This window comes from Passer domesticus, chromosome 6 (assembly GCF_036417665.1).
Source record: "Passer domesticus isolate bPasDom1 chromosome 6, bPasDom1.hap1, whole genome shotgun sequence".
NCBI lineage: Eukaryota > Metazoa > Chordata > Aves > Passeriformes > Passeridae > Passer > Passer domesticus.
The window spans coordinates 20,557,995-20,575,466 of NC_087479.1; the positions used below are offsets into that span (position 1 = coordinate 20,557,995).

A 17,472-nucleotide genomic window follows, 5' to 3' on the forward strand; every position below is an offset into this window, starting at 1 on the left:
GGAGTATGTCGTTGATAATAAGCAAGATGAAATTTGAAAATACTGTCTCGGTTACTGAAATTAAATTAATATTTTATTACTACCTTTAATGGCACTAAAAATTTTGCCATGAGGAAAGTTGGTCTTGCAGTTAAAAAAATTTTGCTCTTTTTGCCTGCAAATAAAAAGGCATAATGCAGAATCTGTAATGACTAGAGGGATTTCACCCTTGGTACTGTGTGAGGTTTGGATTTTGTGTTTAAAGTGGAGTTACAGATAGTGTTTCTTACTCATGTAGGAGGCCACAGACAGTAACAATGCTGACTTTTCCTACTATGTTCTTATCCTTTTTTTATCCTTAAGCATGTAAAATGGAAAAAACCCCTGTAATGTTGGCACAAAGGATGTTACAAGATGAAGGTAACTTTAGTATTGTTTAAATCATTAATTTGAGCAGATATTCAACCAACACCTGTATGACTTGTTTTTAATTTTCACAGCAACCTTCTGGTTGCAGCGGATTTGTGGCTGTCATTTTTATAACTAGATAATTTGTAATCAGAAAATGTAAACACCCTGAAACTCCCAAACCAGCTATCCAAGCCATTAATTTTAAAAAAATAGGGAAAAAATTATCAACTGCATTTTTGGTATTTAGTGTGTCCCATTTTAATTTTCATGGCAGAAGCCATGCCTTTCAGATAAACTTTTTGCTTTACTGGATCGATTTTTCATGATTTTGTTCATTTTTGGGGTTTTGTTTTTGCTCATACAATTTTTGATATCTCTAGTTTTTGTTTCAGATAATGAAGTTCTTATTTCTGTCTAAATTATTAATTTAGTGTGAAATATGTGTATTTAAATGAATTTTAAAAGAAATTTTTAAATTAAGGTATAAAGAAAATTCTAGCCTGCAGTGGGTTTTTTCTGTCAGTAGAATCATGTCTTGGTAAAGGCTTCAATGAGAAAAGCTATGGTGGTGGCATCCTACAGCAGTGAAGCAGATTAAGGTCCATAGTGCAAGGACACTGATATTGAAGATTTAGTATTCCTGGCAATGAAATGTGGTTGCTTAAGACTGAGACAAGTTGATTGATTAATGAGTCTGAATTTCTAAAACTGAAATTCCAGTGGTCTGACTTTATATGCTTTTTATATGCTTTATGTCTCTGTAGAGAACAGTTGAGCAAATAATGCAAACAGAAGGTTTTCTATAGCTCTGCAGTTGTGACTCTCTGTGAGTTAATAGCTTTATTGCTATCCCAGCTGTGTTAATTCTGATGTAACATCTCTAGATTCTAGAAGAGACCCTTGATTCTATTCTGTCTGCGATTCAGCTTGCTTATTTGGACACTTTTTCGGAGAACAAGCAATACCTGTGTTACCAGCTCTGAATTTGTCATAGTGGCAGCTGTTTAGAGATGATGCTCATAAATCTAGATAAAAAAGTCTTAGTGAAGATTAATATTAACATACAGACTGTTCCTCATCTATGTACAAAGATGTGTTTGGCACTTCAGGATTAGTTTGTACCAATCACGTGTGGCTCAGAAGCTACAGTAAGGTCTCCAGATATGATCTGCTGCTTATAGGAGAGCCTCTATTTGAATAAAAGCCACACATTCTTGTTCTGTCCCTTTACTGTAAATAGTTCTAGTCCCTTCTTCTCTTCCTCATTCTTCCCACACAGTTTCTCTTCCCATAGGCACCCTTCTCATTAGACCTTTTTCTTACATGAACTTTGCTTTTTTTCCTCTCAATTCTGTGTGTTACTATGTGTGCTGCTTGGCATATAAAGGAGAAGGAATTCTGAAATTAGAGGCTAGAAGACACGTCAGCTTTATAAAAACTAAATGCCGAGCATGCTACCCTCATATATGTATATTTATTTATGGACAATCAATACATATGAATATAGAACTTGATCATAAATAAATATACACATAATTGTAGGTTCAGCCCCACAGAGCTAGAAGACCTGCCTTGATCACATTTTCATAATGAAACTCTCTTTGAACCAGAATGAGACAGTTTTATTTTATCACTTCAAGGTTAGCCTTCTTATTTGTCTGTGTCACTAAGTGTTTCCTAATGAAACTTACTGGCGCTTACTAAAGCATCTAGGAAGTGATGCTTATTTTGGGAATTTGTTCTTTAGTGATTTTTTTTTTTTTAACTAGAAGGCCCAAGGTCCCTCAGGAGCTTTTGGAATCTTCCACAGTATATCCACTGGTACAGAAGTGTCACTCAAAGGAAAACAGCTGAATGCTTATAGCTGTGATTCAAGATGTGTTAACTGCATCTGTGTTCACAACCCTCCCTCATACTCCTCCTACTGTAGCTTCAATTGGGAATCAATATGGTCCTAAACAAGTATAATGGCCATGATCTCTTTCCCAGCTCATACCTTAGGCAGTTGCTAAGACATAGTGAAGTTTTGGGCTGTCGTCATCTTGTGTATTCATAAGGAAGTTCATAGGAATATTTTGCATGGATTTCAGTGCACTTCCTTTGAGCTTCACGTCAGAAGATAGAGAAATATTTTCTTTAGCCATGTTCAAATGAAGCACAGAAAATTTCCCAGGAGTAGAGGGGAGCCAGGAATAGAACTAAAAGATCTCATGTAAGCTTTGGGAAAAAAATTCTCATTCTTTTGATGAAGGCCTCTTAAAAAGCAGCACGCTGGGACCTATAAGTTTTTGATTTTTAACCTTATAGTTTAGCTTTTTGAATATATTTAATCTCATATTCAGACAAACTATTCAATGCAATCATATTTGGACTGTAGAAGAGGTTATAGCAACTTGGCCAAGTATCTTGTGTACTTACGCTGTATATTTGAATATATTTATCCACTCTTGAACTTCTGAATTCACTGTAAGGCAGACACTGTAGTAATTCAGGTAATGACAGGTACAGAGATGTTATAAAACTGATGAGGAGAATTTTGGATTGGTTCTCGGGACAAGTAAAAAGTTGGAAGAGGTTTTCTAAATGAAGTGTGGGAGACATGCATAAGTGAATGATCTACATCAAATATCAATCAAAGTGAAAGGGAAATAACCCAGTAATGTATCATTCATTCCTAGAAGTCTTCTATAAGTCATGAGTATAACTTGAATATAAATTTCTGAGAATATTAAATAACACTTCTCTGTTGTCCCACACAGCCCCTAAATGATTACATTTCCCTTCTATAAGCTATCCTTTTTTCTTTTTTTCCCACAATAGTAATTAGTTTCTGTGCAAATAGAGAAAAATAGACAAGGCCAGACTGGAGATGAGAAGATTTAAAGCTTTGCTACAAAACATCAGACCTGCCTAAGCCTCAGGGAGTAGAAAGAAAACAATTCTGTTTCTTGTGTAGTACTAAGTCTCTTAGGGAATCTGAACAGTGAATTGTTTCCCTCTCTTTTAACTTCTGGTACCTTTCTTCTATTTCTTCTGTTGTGGTTAGGGGTGCTGCTTCAGGTTAGGGTAAGCCAGTGCATCACTGTAGGTTGAAGAATCCGTTTTGAATTTACACAGTAAAAATACAGTGTATACCTAAAAGTTACCAAAATAATGAATTAATTTAAAAAATTCAAGTTTTCTGTAAAGTATATTATTCTGAAATCTTGATTATGTAACTTGCTAACAACTACAGTAGCTAATAAATTGCTAGGAGCTGAAAAGGCAAGGAATATTTCAAAAGAAACTTCCTTTTTTAAAGGGACTTCCTTTTTTTAAAATGGTATTTTAAGTCTGGAGCTCTTTTTCAATGTGGATGAGAACTTTTGATTTAGATACAGATAAACAGCTGTTTTGGTCTTGGTGATCATGAGTATTGCATTGCTTGCAGTGGTGGGAACTGAACTAAAATCTTTAAAGACAGTGGAATGTGCTCAGTATTAATACAACAGTTTGCTAATGAACTAGGAAAGCTCTATTCAGTATTAAAAATCACTTGAGACTTACTTTTTGTTTTTTTCTTTCTTTTACTAAATTTTGTTTGGGATTACATAAACACATTCTGAAATATAAATAATGTATGGACCTTGTTCCACACTAGCAAAAATTCATGTTCTAGCCTATTTCTCTAAAATTCTTTCAAGATGAGAATAATCTGGTTATGTAGAAATTCCCTTAATAGTTTGCATGTGCGGCAAGTACTGTTACAATTAAAATGGTGTGAAGCAGGTGCCAGTGCTATTTTACATCTCAGTTGCTTTAGTGCCAGGGTGATTTGTGGTGTTGGGCCTGACAGTAGGAAGCTTCAGCCTCATTGAAACATCTTCAGTATTGAGTGTTTCTGGACTGTGACTGTGAAGCCATTCACCATAACCTAACACAGGTACAGGGCAAAACTGCAGTAGTTCTGTCTCGACTGGCCGTGAATGCATATATATAAATATTTATATATATATATCTTGTGAAACACTTTGGTCACACTGGTTCAGCTAACCATTTTGATTCACCTCCAAAATAAGGCCTTCATGTCAGATTCATTGTGTGAAGGGAAGAACTTGCAAGTGGTATGTGATTAAACTTGGCTGTGTAGATATGAGCAAGATAAGTAATTTCTAGCTGAGAGAAACTGATTTATTGAGCTGCTTGAAAATTCTTTCATACTTGATGGAAAGCTGCTTGGCTGCCTTGTGCATCTAGAGGAATGCTGCAGTATCTTTTCAGCAATTCTTGGGAAGCATATCCAGATGATGACTGAAAGTTGTAAGATGTGTATTTGAAGTGAGAGTGATGGGAAATACTTGATATTTAAAAAGCCTTAAAATTTTTGATCAAAGCAAATTTAAAGGTAATATGATCAGGGTGTCTAAGTGATTTCTCAAGAGTTTGATATTCACTTATATAACTTAAAACCTTAATGTCTAGGGTTACAAACTTTGGAAAATCCAAAATAGTTTTACTAATATATAACTGAAAGCCCTGACTTGTGTTTTGGAGAAGAGCTTTTCTTAGCTTGATGATGCAAAAATTATGCTGACAATTTTTTCCAAACTGCCATTCTTTTCTGGTAATAACCTGGATTTCTTGCTTTAATGCCACATAGTAACTGTATTTTTTGTATTGTGTGAGTTGTTCTTTATTTTCCTATGTGATCTGCAACTCACAGATTAGGGATCCATGAGAGTATTCAGTCACATCTATCAGTAGCCTGAAGATATCTAGGATAGTTTACAGCATATTACCTATGAATTCAAAACTGAATTGTTGTGTGAATGTACTCTGAATCACATTTTAGAATTTTTCACTGTATGAGTAGATATTTATGGCTATAAGAATTGACTCTGTGTACACTTCTGTATTTGTGCATTCTCCTTGGCTAGAACAAAATAAACATAAAAATGTGGTATTGGTCCAATTTGTAGATTTTTCTCTGGCATGTCAGTCTTCTCTGAGAATGTGAAGAGGAATGTTGTCTATCATTATCTTCAGTTTCTAAAATGGGAGGTCATGCAGTGTTTGAAAGCAAGAAATTGATGCTCCAGTTAATATAAAGTCAATGTCCTGTTTCCTACCTTTGTTATACCCAGCACAAAGATAAAGCAGTTGAACATTTTAGTTCATAAAAGGGTCTTAACATTCTAGTTAGACATTGGCATATTAATGGATCAGCTAGGATAAATAAGATAGTACTGTTGCATTTTACTCATTTCAATCAATAAATATCTGCTCCTAAATCTATTTTCTGATACTTTTCGCCAGCAGTAAAAATTACAACTGGGGGGTTTGTGTGTGAAAAATCTTTTCAAATAACCATTTTTTTCCTCACTTGTCTGTGTGGTATGATGGATATATAATCTTCATCTCCAGCTTGGTATTTGCAGTGTTTTGAAATGTACTGTGGTGGTTCAGTGTCAGGAAAACTGCAAGAGATAATGATTGAGACAGAACGTTTTAAATCATAACCTATATTTTTCCTGTAAGTTTGATTAGTCACATCTAAGTCACTGTAGTGTAGCTTCAAGGACACTCCGTTGGTATATACTGATGCGTAGCTCAGTGAAATATAATCTTTACACAATTTGGAATTTAAGCACTGTAAATAAATTGTTTTTGTATGGCTGCACAAAAGTATGATCCCTAATTTTGAAGACAATATTCTGAGCTTGCTGCTGATTTTGAGTTGTTTTAAACATCTGAAATATATCTGATTTTTTAAATAGTTTTAGCTTGTAGATCCTTATTGGATTGCAAGCTTCATATTTAGCTAGAAATCAAAAGGGAATATACTGATGAATATCTTTGTTTCTACATCTCATTTCTCTTGTTGTCTTTTTCCATGTATTAGTCATCTTTTGACAAGAGCCATCAGTGCCTAAAGGTGCCTTTTTCAATAATGCTATTTGTTCTAGTAAATTTATAAATTGATGTGTTCTGTGCCCCATGAGAATAATGATGTATTGATTTGAAAAATCCCCAAATAATCTGTGGTTACATTAGGCCTTGAAAAAAGATGACATCAGGATTGTTGTAGCAGTCCATGCCACTGTGCAACTTCTTTAGAAACAAAATTTTAATTGGAAACCTTAGAGGCTGTTCATAGGATGAATGAAAGGAGCTTCCTCTAGGGCCAGTGACCATCTTTACTCTGTTACAGACACAATGCATTCTCTGTCTTAACTTTATTGCAACATTATTTTCTGGCACATGACATAAAGCATAAAACAAGTTCGCACAAGAACTTAAACATGGGAGCTATTGTACAAATGATAAAATAAATCAACAGAGCTTTTCACATCAAGTAAGAAAAGTTATTCTGTCATGGAGAACGATGTTCAGAGGAATGATATAATATGCTATGCATGACTTTTTGTGTAGCTGTTTAGTATATATTGCCTTAATTTTTATTTTTTTTTTACTTCTGTTTTGGAGAAAACATGCCATTATTTTACATGGAATACTAAAATGAGTCATCAATTGAAATGCAAAACTTGATTTTTAAATACATGTTCATAAAGGATGGCTCCATACAGGTGTATATTTTGTCAGTTAACATGACTTGAACATGTCAGTTAACATGACTTGGAAATCTGTGCTTCCAGGGACAGAGTTTTGTGAAGCGTCCTGTGGGACAACTGATTTAGGCGGGGGTAGAATAAAGTAAATGGATTCTAGATAACCCTAATTTGAGATGCAAAGCTTTCAGATCTAGAGACTGTTAGCAGACATCAGTTCAACTTATTTTACATTTGTAGAAGATGTTTGAAAGGAACCTTGTAATAGCAACCTTTTTACTTAGAACAATCGTGTCTATACAGTGGAATCTTAATTAATGCATTAGCATGAAAAGAAAGCAAAGTCAAGTATAATAATTGTGGGGTCAGGTGGGACATAGGGATGAATTTTTTATTTCCCACCCTTTTCTCATAGACTTATTCCTTGCTCCTAAATTTTTTAAAGCTTGTGTTACAATACAAATTTTTATCAACTTACATATAATACTGGAATATACCCAAAGAAAACATACAGGGCAGCTACTTTTCAATCCAAAATTCTTCTACTAATGTCGATGGCAGTACATTTGGCTACAGTAATTTATGTGGCAGTTGGATCATTGGTATGGTAAACGCATACCAAAGTACAATCCAGAAAAACACAGATGCACCAAAAAAAAGTGAATAAATGGTAATTTTACTAATTTTAAGAAAGGATTTGGGAAAAGTGGCATAGAAGCTAAGAAGAAATAATAGCAAGTCAATTTCTCAGCTTGTGAAAGAATTAACTAAAATTTTTTACATGGCATCTACATCTCTTAAAGGACTGATGCTTGGAAATAAGTCTTAGTCCACATGCAATCAGAAATTAATAAACTATGAAAAAAGAGGTTTGGGGTGCTCACAGGGAGATTTCATAACAAGAGAAGGAGAAAAGATCAGAGATATAAAGGAAAGATGACTAATGTCAGTAGAATATTTTGTGTAGTTACTATTATAAGTCATTGAAGCTTATGTTTATGACTGTGTAAGTCTAACAGTAAACTTTATTACTTATGGAGGAAAGCACAGGTACTTTCAGTTAGCTGTTCTGTACGAGGATGCTGAGGGAATTGACAGTCAGAATTCAGTCCTCTGATGTTGTCAAGGCAGTTTCATAATCTCATAACTCTCCTGATTGCTAGCAAACTGGGGCATATCTGAATTCAGAGTCAGTCTCTGGCTTAGATAAAGCAATGCTCTTCTCTTGCAAAACTCATGAGTGAACTTCTGATAGTTGAAAGAACCAAAAGCCTGCAGCATGTTTTTTTTTTGTTTTCCTGCTCTTTATTAGGTTATAACTTTGAGGTCCCAGAATTCTAAATATGTTACAATTTATCAAAAACATGATTTTAATCATAAAACTATGTGAATGAAGTAAAAAGGGAAAAGCAACTCATGGCAAAAGCCACAGAATTCCAAGAGAATTAATTTCTAATGTGAAATGTTACATATGTGCATATATGTGCCAACGTCTATAACTGTCACACATGACAATACAAGATATTAGGATTTTATCTTGTAAAGACTGTAAGAAACTTTTCTAATATTTTGTCACAGTGAATTATTTTCTGTAGCAAAATTGTTCCATTTTAGTGAGAGGAGGTAATTATTGCCAGTCAAAATAGTCTACAGTATTCTACAGTAAGTTTTCATATATAATTGCATTGCTGTGACAGTTTTAATTAATTTTTAGACAGAATCTTTGATTTTTTTCACTAAATTCTAAAAATGCACCAGAAGATGTATTTCAGTATAGAAAAGCTTATCTGTGACTCTTAAAGCTCTTTTTCCCCCCAGTCAAACTGTCATTCTGTGTTCTTGAGGCTGTTTTTTAGTCACTTCAACAGCTCATGCTTGGAAACAATCATATCACTGACACATTTCAGCTATTATTTAATCAGCTGAAAAGGGGTGTTTTGAAGTCTGTAAAATAAAGAAACTAGATGACTGTTTTACACAGTACTTTTTCTATCAGGCTATGAGACAGGAAGTTGAATTTACAAGTTCAGTTTTTCATTTTGCAGAGCTACTAGAGAAGACACACAGAAGAGAAGAAGAAATGGGAGTTCTCCAGGTATATTTTCTGTTCAATTAACTAGCTACGTTTTTTGTTACATTTATTTAAACTACTGTATTGTATTAGACCACTATGTTCTTCTGAACTGCCTTATAGCTTAAATTTGGATTTGGAAACATATGCAGATAAATACAGAGCCAATAGCTAGTAACACTCACTGCTGAGTTTTTTCACTGGTTGGGTTGAATTCTCTGGGCTGTGTTACTTTCTTTTCTAAAACTGAATAAAACAGAAAGTAAAGTATTCCAAGTAAGTATTTAAAGCCTCCGAAGCACTGAATGTTCATAGCCACCTTTCTGAGGAAGAGTGGACCAGTCACTATTTGCTAGGACCCAATGCAATATTATAAATCCTTATTGTATATCATCTAGCAGTAAAGTTGTTTGTGCTAAACACTTTGAATTCCTGCTTAAAAACTCAGATTTACCCTAAGCTCAGCTTTGGAATAGTATTTAAGCATTGCAGTCAAAGAAAACACTCCTTTCAATTTGAAATGGCTAAGAAAGCAAAAACAGGCTGGAATGTCTGAATTGTGAGGCTCAGGAGCCTGTGAGGGAGGGTAACGTGTATTCAGAATACAGAAAGAACTAATTTTTAACAACAAATAGCTACAAACAATACCCAGTATGAACATAAAAAAAGTTGACATGCAATATGAAGAGTGTCAATGAGTCAGCATTCTGTAAGTGTACTGAAAGCAGGACATCTGTGAGGGAATTGATGAAGATAAGGCTCGTAAGGAAAATGACATTATGTATTGACCTGAGTTTTGACCATAGGAGTTTGTTTGAAGATAAGCCTTCTCTTCTCATTTAATAAATAGAAGGCATTTTGAGGGCTAGAGGTATCAAAGAAGTTCGTGTACAAACAGTTTGATCCCGTAAGAAGAGACAAGTTGCAAGACCCAAAAGTTGCACAACACACCAATCCAGCTGTTTCCTGTTCAAACAAAAATCTTGGCCTGGCTTTCTGGCAGCTCAAGTTCAACAAGGCTGAGGGCTTGTCTGCGTAAGCAGTTTACACAGGTGCATATCTGGTTACATCAATGTAAAAAGATCTTTCATGTGAAGCAATTCTGCATCTGCTTTCATGTGAAGTTTCATGGTTGACAAATTGTTCTAATGGTATTACTTCTGATTGAATGAGGAGTAATTTTAGACTGCAGGAAGTTGCATCATAGTAGTGTCTTGCATGGCTATATGTGCCTGCCTGTCTGTCATGTTCCTGATTAAATTGCTTTATTCCTTTCCCTAGCTGGCAGTTCTGGTTAAGTGTGTGAATTGTAGTGCTCTGACTGCTATTCTTTCATATTCAAATGCTTGATAGCAGTTTTTTCTCCCTTCAGCTACCCATGCTTTCACAGTCAAGTGGTATATAAATTATCCATGGTAAATTTCCTAATACATTAGATGCTAGTCCAGAAAATTATCTGCTGAGATTGTAAGAGTTTATTATACTTTTAGAATTTGGCAACTATATCATGCACTTTATTTAACGCATGAGTCATTTTGAAAACACTCTTTATTCTATTGTTGGAAACATCCTCACTCTAAGACCTTTTTTTCAAAGTAGTCCTCTTTAAATGGAAACAATTATTTGAATTGATGTTCATTATCACCAGAAATTTATGAGATATGTAAATACCATCTTTTTTGTCGTAATGAGTATGTACTTTGTTGCAGAATCATTAAATAAAGGTGAATGGTTGCCACTGCAATTTTGTGGAGGAGCAAACATCTCAGAAGAAAAATTTGAGTTTTCAGTATAATATTTCTTGTCATAAGTTTGTTCTGATGCATGGAAATACTCTGTATCTCAGACCTGCTTCTAAGGAAGAACAAAGATTTTAGCAGGTGATACACTACCTTGCCTGAGAAAAAATAGAGTAATATTTGAGTAAAGTAAGAGTTCCTGTAATGTCTTAATGGTCACGTACTCTAAATGTGGACTCACCTAAACACTTGAATATATGTTTTGTCAAATAACTTAAAATACCACACTTATTCAGGATATAGTACCAGAGTACACTATCTTGATTTTACTAAATTCATATTTTTCTTTAAAATACTTCACAATGGAAAAGAACGTTGAAATCTATACAGTAAACTAGTTAAATCTGGGTTCTCTGTATTCTGTGCTGGATTAAAACTGGCACAAGTTTGTTTTATTTGTTTGACTAATGTCATCCTGTTATTAATAAAACATTATTCAGAGCTATTTCTGGATGAAAGAATAATGATATAGAATTTACTTTTTAGTTTTCTAAGGAAATGCGTAAAAGAAAACTAAGCCGGGTGCTAAGATGATATGAATTCCAAATCATGCTAGGTTTACAGTCAGAGAAGATCAAAAAAAGAAATCATTTTTTGGGATATGAAAGAGTGAAATCACCAATACTGAAAACCTAATGCACTAATTGAAAAAATATATTATGGAGTAATTATTGTCAAATCCTTTCTCACTTTGTTTCTGGGTGGTTTCTTATTTCTGGGGCAAATTCTAAGTGGGATAGTATGATAAAGACATCCAATGAAATACAACAGTTCCTACTCATTGAGTTTTTACAAAAAAACTGTATGCATGAGACCACCAAAACCCCAAAATGAATCCTGTTCATCATTCTTTGACTTACACTGTGTTTATATTCTTCGCTTTCTAATGCCATCTTGTATTTTGCTTTTAGGAACGTATTATGGCCTTAGAAACGGTAAGTTTCTTAAATTAATTTCTAAACCAGTAATTTGTCTAAATTGTGAAAATATTTTTAATATATACTTTTTTAAAAGCTTGTAGTTTGGGGTTTTTAACTGTCATTTTACTTTTAAGAAAATATGTGAAAATTTTGCACTGCAGCTCTCTGTGTAGGTTTTTACTACAGTACTCATGTACTCATTATATGAATACAGTGTATTTCAGTGCTGTCATTTTTCCATACAGTTCAGTCCTCATCCCATCACTGGGAAGAGAAATACTGTAGATTTTAGCCCTACAAAAGATGTTATTTTTCTAACACCTCCAATGGTTGGTATCCATGTGATAGATCTAATTATTTCAGTGGCTACTCTCTGTGCTTACTTGTTTGGTCAGGGAGGTGCAGGACAGAATCAGTTCATCTGCCCATATCCACACTGCAACTAAAAGAGTAAAGGAATTTATTTTTAACCACTACTTAATATCATTTAATATGACATTAATTTGGAAGAACAAAACTTCATGCCTGTACATGCCATGAATGCATTTTCCAGATGTCCCAAGGTAGTAAGTCCGTCAGGTGGAATAGCTGGAATGAGTTTCAGCTTGCCCTATAATTTTGGAACCATTCTTCTTTCCCTTCATGTAGGAATGTCAAATAAGATATCACAAATTGTATGTATCAGGCCCATAGTTTCTTTTAATGAGAAATTCAGAAAATTTCATCTGAAGAAATCACTACTGAGTCAATATCGATGCTGCAAGTATAAACTTCTAAAATTTATTTGTGCAAATTATTACTTTACTCTTTCTGATAGTCTCTGCATCTGTAAAAGCAGTTTCTGATTTCAAAAATATATTTTTAATGTATTCAATCTGTTAAAAAAATCTTTTATTCAGTCATGAAAGGCCCTTTGGAAATCAGAGTGCTGTGCTGCAACACCTGCCTTGTGGAAGCAGGTAGCTAATGCTAGCATTCAGTGTTCTAACACTTCACATGGTGCTGTGTCAGGTATTGACAGGACATTAATTCTGTTCAGGACCTTCTCTTCTTCATGGTTTGCTTACATGACAACCAGCCAGGCATGTATCCATTGACATCCATTTCTCACAAACCATGAGTTAAACTGCCTGCAAATTCCTTTTCCTTTCTGCTCCCAGAGCTATTTTGACACAGGCAGAGGACAGTTGCTTGCAAATACTCCAATGTCATGCAAATTCAGTCCATATTTTGTGACAAATGTTTCTTTCTTTTTTTTCTGGAGCTTTTCTCCTTTTTATACTTCCAATGTCTCTAATTTTAGAAAGGAAGATTTGTAAGTTGTTTGGATAGAAGAAAAGGATGACCTATTTATCCTACTATCCCACTGTTCTCCCTTTCTCTACAATCTACTCACTTTTAACTCCTTCAGTTGCCAGTAAAATTGTTGTAGTGGCCATGAGATGAACTTGCGAACTTAGATAATTTAAAAAAAAAACAGTTGGGAAAGAAATGTAACATGAACCTTTCAGATTCCATTCAGAGCTCTGGGTGAATTAACCTTCCAGGCATAGCTTAATCTAACTCAGTGAATTTGTGGGTTGCAGCAAACAAGGAGGTCCCCTGCCTCTCTCTGAGCCCTGTCACCTCCTTCTCCTCTCAGCAGTCTGTTTGAGCTGGAAGCTCCATCTCCTGTGTATGGTACCAGGCAGTTTCTTGGGTCTTCTGTTTCCTTAGCCAGCTCCTGTTTCCAGAGGAAAGTGCTGTTATCATGAGCCTCCTTCAAGATATTACACATGATCTGATCACTCCCTTAAGGAGCCTGAGAACAAATAGTTCCCATTTAGAAGAAGCTTTTGGATATCTTGGTTCTTTTCTTCAATCAGGTCAATTTTGCTGTATGATTCGATAGATAGGTATGCCACTTCTTGCTCCAGCACATTGTGCGGGTTAGGAGCAGAAGCTGGAAGATAAGGAAGAACAAGGTTTGTTAGACAGACTCACTAGTGGATATAAAAGGAGCTGAAGAACCTAGATGTTTTCTTTAATAATCTTCCAACTCTTGAGAAGTGCCAGAGGAGCAACAAGTGTAGGCAAAACTGAGCTTTTGAGTATCTAGAGATTGTGGCTTTTTTGCTTTTTTATTTGGTTTAATGCCGTTAATTAAAGTGAATTTAATTATTTCGTACCTATTAACAAGTAAATATCCTAGTGACTTCAGTAATCAATAATTTAGTCTGACATCTTGAGAGAATTTACATGATTTATCTTTCAATTAAAAGAGTTATTTTATTCCTAAGTATACTTTACTTGTTGCATACAAGATTTGGCTCTGTATTATTCATAGAGAAAGGTGTATGATTTTTTGGGAAAAAAATCTGCATTGTATTCTCAGATAAGGCCACAATGGAAAGTGTATTTATTTCTTATAAAGATGTCAGGATGCATTTTGTAGGTGTACACTGCTACTATGCTGTGCTTGAGATTTTAGTGGGTTTCTATAGAGTATATACTGTTCTTTGTGACCATAAGCTGCAAGTTGTGTTCCTCTGCTTTACTCGTACTAATCTGATGTACAAGACTGCAAAAATTAATTTTAAATCAACCACATCCTGAAGTTATTCCAGTGAACATATGCATTATATATGCTTTGATCAATAAAACAGCTTGTTGCTTTCAGTAGAGAGCCCAGAATGAGGTTCCCACTTTCTTAGAATACTTGGATCAGACTTTTCTGGACACAATTCAGCTTTTTCTTACAATGTCCATAAATCTAGATTAAGCCAGTAATGCTGTAAGTATTCAGCAAAATTGTTATTTAATCTGAATTTTTCGTTCAGTATGAACATTTATGCGTTTTGTTTTAGTGCATTTTTATGTTCAAGAAAGTAAGGTTTTGAATACCAGTAAAACAAATTTCTGTCTGCATCCACTCAGCAATGTAAAAGTTATTAGATTATTCTCCTGTAGTAGCAGGCTCAAATTTGCATCAGTTTTATGGTTTATCATCCAATTTAAAAGAAGAATTGGAAGGATAAGAATACCAAATGTATTTTGTAGAGAGATTATGTGACTGCCTGACACCATCCATTTTTATGTGCTTGTTCTCCCTCTGTCTCTCTCTCAGTGTGCATTCCATCAATAAGTAAATCTTGCTGTTAGCTTGAGATTATTTAACGATTTTCATACTTTGCTTGTATGAATGTTGATGAAATACTGAATGGAAGGGTTAATACTTTCTTTTCCTCTTGCTTTGATTCTGTATTGTGTTGCCAAAACTACCATTGCATCAAAGGCTTTCTGGTCCTCCCAGCACACAGCCATTCTTTGATCTTATAAAAATGACCAGGAGCAGTTTGAGATCCTCTGTCCTGCCTGCCTCGCCCTTTCCTTTCCTTTCATCGGGGAGCCAGTGTGTCACTTCCCTTTGCTGAGCTTCCCAGAGCCTTTCCTCTGCTCATAACCATCAAGTAACTTCTGTGTCCTGAGGCTGCTGGCAGCTTGCTATTTCTTTCCTCCTCATGCTCAGCTTTCTCTTCCCTTCTTCCTTGATGTTATCTTCTCACCCTATTTATTGCTCTTGTTTATTACCCAGCTACTTGTCCATCCTCTGCCCCCTACTATTTGGTGTTTCACTTGTTCTTTCAGGATTTTTTCTAGTGCAATCACCTCTAGTTTTCTAGCCTCAGAGTGAAAAGCGTTTCCTGTGTTCAGACGGAACCTCCTATGTTTCAGTTTGTGCCCACTGCTTGTCACCGGGCAGCACTGAAAAGAGACTGGCTCCCTCTTCTTTACACCTTTCCTTCAGATCCATGTGCATATTGATGAGATCTCCCAGAGCCTTCGTTTCTCCACACTAAACAATCCCATCTTTCTCAGCTTTTCCTCACAGGAGAGATGCTCCAGTCCCATAAAATTTTGTTGTCATTTGCTGGACTTGTTCTTGTGTGTCTCGTTTGTACAGAAGAACCCTGAACTGGACCCAGCACTCCAAATGAGGGCTGACTAGAGGATAGGGATCACCTCACTTGACTTGCTGGCAGTGCTCCTAGTGGAACCCCTACATGCTCTAAGTTCCTTTCAAAATTAGGATAATGTGTTCCGCATGTTGCAAATGTTGAACATTTTTGCCAAAGTTTAATAAACCAACATCCTTCAGGTTTTAATTAGAGAAAGTAAAAATCTCAGGAAAAATCCTTATTGCAAAAGACTTTAGTTATCTAAAATTATTTATTTCAGTTGAACTGGGAGTAGTAGTATGCACTGTTCTCAATTTTTTTTTTTTAAAGTATTAGGTATATACATATAAATGTAACCTTAAAGACAGATCCTATGGGTTCCTTCCTCAGGATCCTCAGGAGAAATCAGAGAATCTTAGAATCACTGAGGCTGGAAAAGCCCTCCAAAACCGTCATGTCTGACCTTTGACTGAACACCACCTTGTCAGCTAAACTATAGCACCAAGAACCATGTCCTGTCGTTTCTTGAACAATTCCAGGGATGGTGGTGGCTCCACCTCCTCCCTGGGCAGCCTGTTCTAATGCCCTTTCAGTAAAGAAATTCTTCCTAATGTCCAACTTGAACAACAGCTTGAGCAGCTTGAGACCGTTTGTTCTTGTCCTGTCTCTTGCCTGGGGAAAGAGACCAACCCCCACCTGGCTACAGCCTCCTTTCAGTCAGTTGTAAAGAGTGATGAGGTCCCCCCTGAGCCTCCTTTTCTTCATGATAAACAACCCAGCTCCCTCAGCTGCTTCTTATATGAATTATGTTGGCCTTTCATCTGTGGAATATGTATCTGAGTTCTTCCACAGAATGTAACTTGATAAGACATAGATTTGTACTTTATTTTTCTTGATTTGGTTTGTACATCACAACATAATTTAAATTTAGTTTGACAGTGCACTATTGACTAGATGTTTCCAATGTCCTGCTACATCCTTCATTTTAGATTTAAGTGCTTTCTGTTTGATCTAGTTACAACCATAGGAGCACAGGCATCAGTTACACCTATTGATGCCACCACAGATTTTTTTTTTCTTTCATTATTGTGAAGCTTTTTGTTAAAATAGGGAAATCCATAAGGAAAACTCCCAATTCTTTTCCTACTCTGACACTGATTTGTTGTGAATCCTTGTTTAAATCACTCTTTCTATTTTAATTTTTCTCACTGAATAATATTTCTTCTTTCCCATGAAGGCTGTGTTATAATTGAATTTTTGCAATGCTTTCTGGAAGGCTTGATGAAATACTGTTAGCATGTAAAACTTTAACATAAATTGCATGTAAAGATTTTTAGCCTGCAATGCTTCTTAATGTTAAAGATGAGCAACAAGGAAGTCTTTACTTACACCTTTTGAGAATGTGTCCCACTAACATTGCATTACTTCACACACTCTACTTGTGTTATATTTCTTTTAGTTCCTAGGAATTATATCTGGATATGTCTCTGGTCAAAATCTTAGTAAATGATAAAGAATGGATTCTCAAAAACTACTCCTATGGACTCAGAGTACTAGGAGTACTGATGATTCACAGAAACCTAGCTTGCCAAAAGACAACAGTTTCCTCCATGTTTCCAGCTGCTAGTATGCATCAAACAATTGCAAATTCATAAAATACTTTCCTAATATTTTCCCATGTAAACGTTCCCCTAGTTAGCGCAGGGACGTCATGTGCTCATGAATGAGAGAAAAGACAGTCCATGTCATTGCAAACAGGAAAGGAAGCATTCATGAAGTTCCTTTAACTAAAATGTGGTCCACCCC

The 17,472-nt window shown here is 35.4% G+C and overlaps 1 protein-coding gene across 4 annotated transcripts in view; it reads left to right on the forward strand.

The window, feature by feature from the left end:
• Positions 1-17,472, forward strand: part of CEP128 (centrosomal protein 128) — a 98,638-nt gene that overhangs the window by 61,825 nt on the left and 19,341 nt on the right. For 3 of the 4 annotated variants that reach the window (XR_010364352.1, XR_010364353.1, XM_064423695.1), the window contains 2 exons: positions 8,984-9,033; positions 11,720-11,743. Coding sequence is in view for 2 of the 4 variants with exons in the window: in XM_064423695.1 (XP_064279765.1) it covers positions 8,984-9,033; positions 11,720-11,743 (74 nt within the window). In the remaining 2 variants the exon portion in view is untranslated. Of the gene's footprint in view, positions 1-8,983; positions 9,034-10,718; positions 10,885-11,719; positions 11,744-17,472 lie in introns of those variants that run through there. The other variant, XM_064423698.1, reaches the window with a different exon arrangement.